This window comes from Merops nubicus, unplaced genomic scaffold, assembly GCF_000691845.1.
Source record: "Merops nubicus isolate BGI_N331 unplaced genomic scaffold, ASM69184v1 scaffold37213, whole genome shotgun sequence".
In the NCBI taxonomy this organism is placed as follows: Eukaryota; Metazoa; Chordata; class Aves; order Coraciiformes; family Meropidae; genus Merops; species Merops nubicus.
Genome location: NW_008597525.1, coordinates 393 through 8,574, shown reverse-complemented (window position 1 = coordinate 8,574; position 8,182 = coordinate 393). Strand labels below are relative to the sequence as shown.

Sequence of the window (8,182 nt, the reverse complement as noted above, 5' to 3'; positions counted from 1 at the left end):
GTCCCTTCCAACCCAAACCATTCTTTGTGTCCATGACTGTAGGAATGGTCATGATGGAGCACACACTGGGTGTATAAAAGGATCAGGGCTAAATCTGAATCTCTGGACCTTTGCACCACCCAGCATGTGACCATGGGAGGTGCTGCACTACCAAACCCAAATGCCACCAGGAGCTTGTCAGCTGCCCTTGTCTTCGTTGCCCTTTTTTTCCTTTTTGGCCTGGTGTCAGTGATCCAGACCCTGCCCGTGCCTCAGGATGCTGCCTGACACTGCAGGACCATGCCTGGAGCTCCCCAAGGCAGGCAGGGACACGGGCAGGGCAGGAGCTGCCCTGGGGTGGCCCGTGAGCTCAGTGCTGTCCCTCTGCCCCAGCAGAACCCTGCTGCCTTCGACTTCCTGGTGCAGCAGGTGGAGAAGACGCTGCGGCACGCCATCGAGGAGGAGGAGGGCTTGCCCTTGGACCAGGTCACCAACTTCCAGGAGGTACATGGCCCAGGACACAGCTGGGCTTGGCAGGGAGGGCTGACCTCCAAGCTGGGGCTTCAGCTTTAACCTGTTCAGGTTCCTTCTATACCCCATGGAGAGAGAAGCCCATCTACGGACATCTGCAGACTGGGTGGTGTGGAGGGAGCTTGTAAGAGCTGTCACCTCCAGCAGACTCAGCCAGGACACCCCTGTCCCTGGGTCTCTGCCCAGCTGAGACATGGTTTCTGCTTTTCCCTTGGCAGGGTTAATCGGGAACAGAGCCCTGAGAGAGCTGGGAAGGAATTTAGTGAGGAGAAAGACTCCTCAGATGTCCCAAATACTCATGCAAGAAAGCTGGGGAGGGACTTTTTATAAAGACTTGTGGTAGGATAAGGGGTGGTGGCTTCAGAGTGGAAGAGGGGAGATTTAGATGAGATGTAATGAAGAAGTTCTTTACTCTGAGGGGGGTGAGACACTGGAACAGGTTGCCCAGGGAAGTTTCAGAGGCTCCATCACTGGATGTTTTCAAGGCCAGGTTGGATGGGGCCTTGTGCAACCTGGTCCCTGCCCATGGCAGGAGGGTTGGAGCAAGATGATCTTTAAGGTCCCTTCCAACCCAAACCATTCTGTGATTCTATGTTCCTCTTATTCCCTGCTTCTTAGCAGCTACAAAGTGCAGGTCACCCCTCTCCAAAGCCAAGTCAGGAGTTTTGTGGAAAGCATCATTAGTGACTGGAGACTTCTGGTCTGTGCTGTTGTCTCCAGGTGCTCATGGAGTCCCTGATGCTGCTCCTTTGGTCCTTTAAATCCTTCCCCAGAGTCACTGGCAGGAGTCCCTGTGCAGGAGTAAATGACCAGATTCAACAAGCATTTTACTCATCAGCTCCTTCCTGTCTGAGTTTTACTTCTCTTTGTCTTGCCACAGGTTTGTGATGAAATTAAGGTCAAACTGAATTCCCTGAGGGATGTTCCAAACAGAATTGAGTGTCCCCTTATCTACCATCTAGATGTGGGGGCCATGTACCCCAACATCATTCTGACCAACAGGTTGCAGGTGGGTGACATCACCTTTATCTCTCCTAATTTGTCTTTCACGTGACTTGGGTGGTCCCTCTGACTGGATCCCCTGAACAGCAAGGGCTGAACGTTCTGCTCAGGGCAGGGGGATCACATAAGGCTGGATGTGAAAATCAGTCAAGCTGCCGTGGTTGCCAGGTCAGCAGAGGCTGAGCTGCAATTTTAGGACTCTTCCCCAAAAAAACAGCTGTTGGTTTTGTGGGTTTTGTGTTCCTGGGAGGCTCTGGAAAGGAGGGATCAGGGAGCACCACCCCCAGTGTCCACACCTCTGCCCTTCTGCCACTCGGCGCCTGTCCTGGTGTGAGCTGTCACCTGGAGAGCTGTCCCCACCAAGGCCTGTGTGTCTCTTGCCTCTAGCCTTCAGCCATGGTGGACGAGGCCACGTGTGCTGCCTGCGACTTCAACAAGCCAGGCGCCAACTGCCAGCGCCGGATGACTTGGCAGTGGAGAGGAGAGTTCAGTAAGTGCCTTGAGGACCCTGCAGCCCCACCCTCAGAGGCGGAGGCCACCTCCTGGGTCTGCCCTGGGGGGCTGAGAGCTGCCCCCCCCCCGCCGTGCCCGGTCAGCGAGTACCACCGCATCCAGCAGCAGCTGGAGTCGGAGAAGTTCCCTCCCCTGGCCCCCGAGGGAGCACCCCGCGCCTTCCACGAGCTCTCCCGGGAGGAGCAGGCCAAGTACGAGAAAAAACGCCTGGCAGGTAAGGAAAACCCCCAATGCCATGACCTAGGGTGGTGCATTGCAGCCCAGACCCAGTGCTTTTAGCCTCTCCTAGGGCCGTGGGGCTGTGGGTCTGGTCTCAGACTGTGCTCGGGCAGAACTTCTCCAGGCTCAGGCTCCCAGATACCTCTGTGCCTGTGTCGGTGTTTCTCTTTTTGTCTCCTGAGAGCTGTGGGTTTGAGCTGAAACATGAATAGCTCCATTTTTTGGAAGGCTGCTAACTAAACCTTATTAACTAGAGGGAACCATGACGTCACCTGGAGGGATGCTGTTCAGCAGACCCTTCTTGGCTGGCTGAGGCAGAGCCTGGGTTTGTGGGTGGGCCACAGAGGCATCACGAGGAGTTTATTTCCCCAGCCTTTCCCTGCATCTCCCCGGTGAGGTGCTGCTCTCTGTGCTGCTCTTCTCCTGCCTCTCTCCCTGCTGATGCTTAGGAGTCTCCCTGTCCATAGTGCCCATCCCTCAGTGCACAGCAGGGCACCCGTCCCTGAGAACCTCCCCCTGCTTCCCTCGGGTAGATTACTGCCGCAAGGCCTACAAGAAGCTGCACGTCACCAAGGTGGAGGAGCGGGTCACCACCGTCTGCCAGCGGGAGAACTCCTTCTACGTGGACACGGTGCGAGCCTTCCGGGACCGCCGCTACGAGTTCAAGGGGCTGCACAAGGTACAGCCCAGCTCCTGCTGTCACCTGCACCCCCAGGGCTGGGGACCTCTCGTCTCTTGCTCGAGCCCTAAAGGGTTGCTCTGCTCAGCCCTTGTATTTGAGAGGGACGTGGTGAGGCTCCTGACAGCTGCAGCTGCCGAATCTTCAGTGGCTGATGCCGTGGCCTTTACTGCCTCTGGTGCTGTTGGAAACCAAGCTAATCTACAGTTCTCACTGGGTTTAACAGACCCTAAGCTGATCACTGTTCTGATAGAACTGATCTGGCCGGGCTCAGTCTGGACCACTCTTTCTACATGGAGAAAAAAGCAGAGCTGAGAAGCAAGGTCTAGACTTCAGGTCAAGGAACGGTTGGTTCCAGGAGAACATTCGAAGTCTCTGCTGGTTGGAGTTTGTGCTAGAGGAGACTGAGGCATGTTATTCTTGGACTGTGTTGGAGGCAAGTGCCTCTGGCCAGCTCCTCCTCTGCTACTAAAAATAGGAATGTGTAGTTCATGCTACTGATCTTCGGCAGAGGTGTTCTAGAGTTGTCATGCTCTGCTGAGACTGAGGGGGAACCAGTTGGATGCCACCAGTGATGTCTGGGATCGTCCTGACTCTGCGTGTGGCTTGCAGGTGTGGAAGAAGAAGCTGTCTGCAGCAGTGGAGACAGGAGATGCATCTGAAGTGAAACGCTGCAAGAACATGGAGATCCTGTATGACTCCCTGCAGCTGGCCCACAAGTGCATCCTCAATTCCTTCTATGGCTACGTCATGCGGAAGGGGTGAGTGGGGGTCCCCCTGTGGGGTGGTGCTGAGCTCCTCCAGAGGGGACCCCTGGAACCCTGCATTGTCCCAGGGAGGCTGTCACTCCTTTCGCCTGCTCCTGAAGCACCAGGGTGGAGGTGGGTGCTGCCTGTAACTCACTCTTCTGGTTTCTACCAATGACTTCTCATCCTGGAGACTCCTCCCAGATATTAAGTGCTCAGCACCCTCACTGACAAGTGAATGGAATCTTCTCAGTTAGTGGGTTTCCAGCTTTATTGAAGCATCCGAACTAGGGCAAGGAGAACAATCTGCTGAAGGCCAGGATTGATGTGTTTCTTGCCTTTCTTCCTCTGGAGGTCCTGATGCCCTTTCCTTAGGTGGGTTTGGGAGCACTTCAGGTGCTCAGTGGGACTCCTCTGCTGGCAGGGCTCGCTGGTACTCCATGGAGATGGCTGGCATTGTCTGCTTCACGGGGGCGAACATCATCACCCAGGCCAGGGAGCTGATCGAGCAGATTGGGTGAGTGTGTGCTGAGCTGGCACAGGAAGGTCCATCCGGGCCTGGGGCAGGTGTGGGGGCACAGCAAACACCTCAGCGTTCAGCAGCTCACGTGGAACACTCGGGTTTCTGACACTGCTGCGGCTGTTCCGTTCTGTGGCAGAGGGGACTGGAGAGTGGGTGCAACAAGCTGCCCACTTATGGAGGACACAGAGCTGATCCTCACCTGTCACCCACTCTTCTGACAGTGACCCTTCTTCCTTCCTTAGGAGACCTCTGGAGCTGGATACCGACGGGATTTGGTGTGTCCTCCCCAACAGCTTCCCGGAGAACTTTGTCATCATGTCAACAAATGCCAAGAAGCCAAAGGTGACAATCTCCTACCCAGGTGCCATGCTGAACATCCTGGTGAAGGTGAGTCCTGCACCCATCCAGGCCAGCTCTGCCGTCTGGGAGGAAGGAGGTGGAGCATGGGCAGAGGAAGAGGATGTCTCTCCCATCTTCGCTCCCTGGGCAGTGGGTGGGATGCTGGGGCTGATGGCCCTGCTTGTGCTGCCTACCTGCTCTCTGCCCTGGAGAGCGTCTGAGTGGAGGCAGAGGCTCTGACATCCCTGCAGCAGAGGTGGAGGGATGTCAGAGGTCCAGGGCCGGTGGGTGCTCATCTCTGCAGGCTGGGGGTCCAGACTGGAGCAAAGCCCAAAGCCATCCTCTGCTGGCTCCAGCTTCTGTGAGAGAAAATAATATAATTGTAGGGTCCAAAGCAATTTTCTTCTCAACAGGCAGGTCACATGTTTTGATTTTTGTGTCCCAGCTTGTGCTGTAGCTTTTAGAGGGGTGCTCAGTGATCCCTTTAGGTAGGGTGTGCCCAAGGGGCATCTCCTGGTGTAACCAGCCAGGCTCTTGAGTGAAGCTGTTCTGGGCCTGTGCCTGTAGGAGGGCTTCACAAACAACCAGTACCAGGAACTACAGGACCCAGCCTCCCTCACCTACATCACACGCTCTGAGAACAGCATTTTTTTTGAAGTGGATGGACCGTACCTGGCCATGATCCTCCCAGCTTCCAAGGAGGAGGGCAAGAAGCTGAAGAAAAGGTGAGATTTCAAATCTTGAAATGTTATCACTTGCCCCAGGCACCAGTCTGAAGGTCTCTTTCCGTTGTGTGTGTGGGGCACATTGGTCCTTGCCTCTGAAGCTGGCAGCACGCTTGATTCACTGGCTTTAAATGGGGAGTTCCTTACACCTGACCATCTTTGAATCCAACTATGCACTTGCCTCCAATGCCATACTATAGCAATAAATTGTAGAAGGTAAAAGCAGAACAACATTTCTCCAGCTTGCTGAGCAGACATGATCTCCCTGTTTGGCTCTGAGGTGTGTGGGAGAGCTTTGACTTCCCTTCTGGGGACTTCTAATACTGCTCAATCTGTTTGAATGTACCAGATCCTGCCTTCCCATCTCTCAGGAGTTCACAGACCTACAGTAATGCTTCTCCTAGGTGTTTCTCCTTCCTTCTCCATCTGGAAGAAGGAATCATCTTGCCATTACTGTCACATTGTAGGGTAATTGTACTCAGACTTTGCCGATTTCTTTGTGGAGAACAGGAACAGCTAGAGCAGAAGCAGCCACTAGCTAGAGAGGTGCCCACAGCCCCTCCAAGGAATGCTTCTCCAGCACCCTCTCTCCTTACAGCTCTGTGCTTCTTTGTGTTTGATGTCCTGCTGGATGAGCTCCAGCATCCACCACCTCCTGTCAGTGCCTTTCTGCAAGCAGCGAGTCCCTGACACAGGAGTCAAGATGGTGCCAAGTACTGAGCAGGCTCTGCTCACAGGACTCTTACCTCAGGCCTCTTGGTTTCTTTTGTTTGGAGATTTTTGCAATTTATTTCTTGATCACTCTCCAACCGAAACAGCCTGGAGGTGGCTGACAGGCACTGTCACTGGTGGAGGAAGAGAGGGCTGTGCCTGTAGGAACGTGGTCTGCTGGGAGAAGGGCTGGATAACTGATTTAGGTTTGAGTATCTCCTCTCTTCTCCTAGCTAACATTCCCATAAGATTTGTCCTGAGGCATACAAATAATTGGCAGGTCTGTGAAATGCAAAAAAATGCAAGAGAAAAGGCGGGAGGGAGGAGGATCCCTAGAATTGTGTCATGGCTACATCCAGCTTCCTCTGAACCCCTCTGCCAGCATCTGAGCTGGCACAGTTCCCTTCCTCTTTCTAAACCTCTTCCTAATATCTTCCTCTATTTCCCTAGCTGGATTCTCACCTCCCAGCCTTAACTTGTGTGCAGTTGAGCTCATTCTCCCAGTCAGGTGGATGAGCTGGGGCAGGAGCTGACGTGCTTCTGCAGAGCACGTTGAAATGGTTGGCAAAGCAGCTGTAGATGTTCCAAGCCCATCCTAGTGCCGAGCACTGCGGCTCTGTTGAAGGTGCTGGACGGCAGCGTGGTAGTGTGGGGAGGAGCTCCCTGGCAGGAGGGATGCCAGCAGGATCCTGGAGGACATGTCCCTTGGCACAGGCCAGGTTTGGCCCATGCTGTGTCTCCTAGGTATGCAGTGTTCAACGAGGATGGGTCCCTGGCTGAGCTGAAGGGGTTCGAGGTGAAGCGCCGGGGAGAGCTGCAGCTGGTGAAGATATTCCAGTCCTCTGTGTTTGAAGCCTTTCTTAAAGGCAGCACTCTGGAGGAGGTCTATGCTTCGGTGGCCAAGGTGGCTGATTACTGGCTGGATGTGCTCTACAGCAAGGTAAGTGCAGCTCAGGACACCGGTGCCTCTGAGGTGTGAAGCCAGAGAAGTGTCAGAGCTGGTCAGGCACTGTGGGGAGGGTGGGCTTTGCCTGCACAAAGTAGGTGGTCCTCTGTACCTCTGATCATTTCCATCATATTTCTGCTGCTGTGTGGTGTCTTTTAGTGCAAGGGCTCTTCATTCAGCTGCAGCTGAGGGTGAGGGGTGTTCTTCATGGAGCTGGTCTGGTAGCTCTCATCCCCCAGGGGCGTTGGCTAAAGGCCTTGGCTAAGGCAGAGAATGACAGCCACTCGCCTGCAGAGTCTTCTATGAGGAGCACAAAGTTGCTGTACAGCACCTGGGGAGAGCAGAGAAAATGCAAGAAACTGAGGGGTGTGAGGGGCCGAGAGCCTCGCTGGGTCCCTCCATTTTGCAATGATCTTGTACAACAAATGATCCCTTGGTGAGCCCAGCCAGTTGGTGTGCACAACAAAAAGCAGTGATGGCACAGCCCAGCCGTGGCACGGGCCAGTGCAGACCTCAAAGCCCCATTCTCCAGTAGGTCACGTTGGCAGTTGCAGCAGGGAGCGATTCCCTGGCTGCCCGTCAGGCACCACAGCAGCCTGGTGGAGGTTCCTCCTAGCTTCAGGGGCTTCTCCCTCCCAGGCTGCCAACATGCCCGATTCAGAGCTGTTTGAGCTGATCTCTGAGAACCGGTCCATGTCGCGCAAGCTGGAGGAATACGGGGAGCAGAAGTCCACCTCCATCAGCACTGCCAGGCGCCTGGCAGAGTTCCTGGGAGACCAGATGGTGAAGGACGCGGGGCTGAGCTGCCGCTTCATCATTTCCAAGAAACCAGAAGGGTCTCCGGTCACCGAGAGGTAACCCCATCTTGAGAGGCCGGGGCCTTTGGCAGCGTGGGACAGGGCTGGGGTGGCAGGAGGGGAGCCAGCTGCTGGGGCCTGGCCCAGTGCTCACCTTGCTGCCTCAGGCCCTGAGACCAGCCAGGGGTTCCGCTGTGCGGCACTACCTGGTGGCCCTGCAGGGGCGGGAGGAGGAGCCCAGAGAGTGGCTGCAGCCTGGGCGAGGGGTTCCCGTGCTGCCGGGCGGTCGGTGAGCGCCCCCCTGCCCTCCCCAGGGCCATCCCCCTCGCCATCTTCCAAGCGGAGCCCAGCGTGCGCAAGCACTACCTCCGGAAGTGGCTGAAGAGCCCCTCGCTGCAGGACCTCAACATCCGGGCGGTGAGCAGGGTGCCCCTGCAGGTGGCCCCGGGACAGGGCTCGTCCCCTCGGGGGC

At 55.6% G+C, this 8,182-nt stretch overlaps 1 protein-coding gene across 1 annotated transcript in view; it reads left to right on the top strand.

Annotated features, from left to right (window-relative positions):
- Nucleotides 1–372: 372 nt before the first annotated feature.
- The window catches only part of LOC103769532 (DNA polymerase epsilon catalytic subunit A-like), a gene marked incomplete at both ends in the record, with an annotated part of 8,153 nt that continues 343 nt past the window's right edge, over nt 373–8,182 (top strand). Inside the window, 12 exons of the mRNA XM_008936742.1 lie at nt 373–483; nt 1,391–1,519; nt 1,900–2,002; nt 2,081–2,239; nt 2,778–2,923; nt 3,536–3,684; nt 4,094–4,186; nt 4,435–4,579; nt 5,099–5,256; nt 6,712–6,907; nt 7,553–7,767; nt 8,025–8,127. Coding sequence (XP_008934990.1) covers nt 373–483; nt 1,391–1,519; nt 1,900–2,002; nt 2,081–2,239; nt 2,778–2,923; nt 3,536–3,684; nt 4,094–4,186; nt 4,435–4,579; nt 5,099–5,256; nt 6,712–6,907; nt 7,553–7,767; nt 8,025–8,127 — 1,707 coding nt within the window. The remainder of the gene's footprint in view (nt 484–1,390; nt 1,520–1,899; nt 2,003–2,080; nt 2,240–2,777; nt 2,924–3,535; nt 3,685–4,093; nt 4,187–4,434; nt 4,580–5,098; nt 5,257–6,711; nt 6,908–7,552; nt 7,768–8,024; nt 8,128–8,182) is intronic.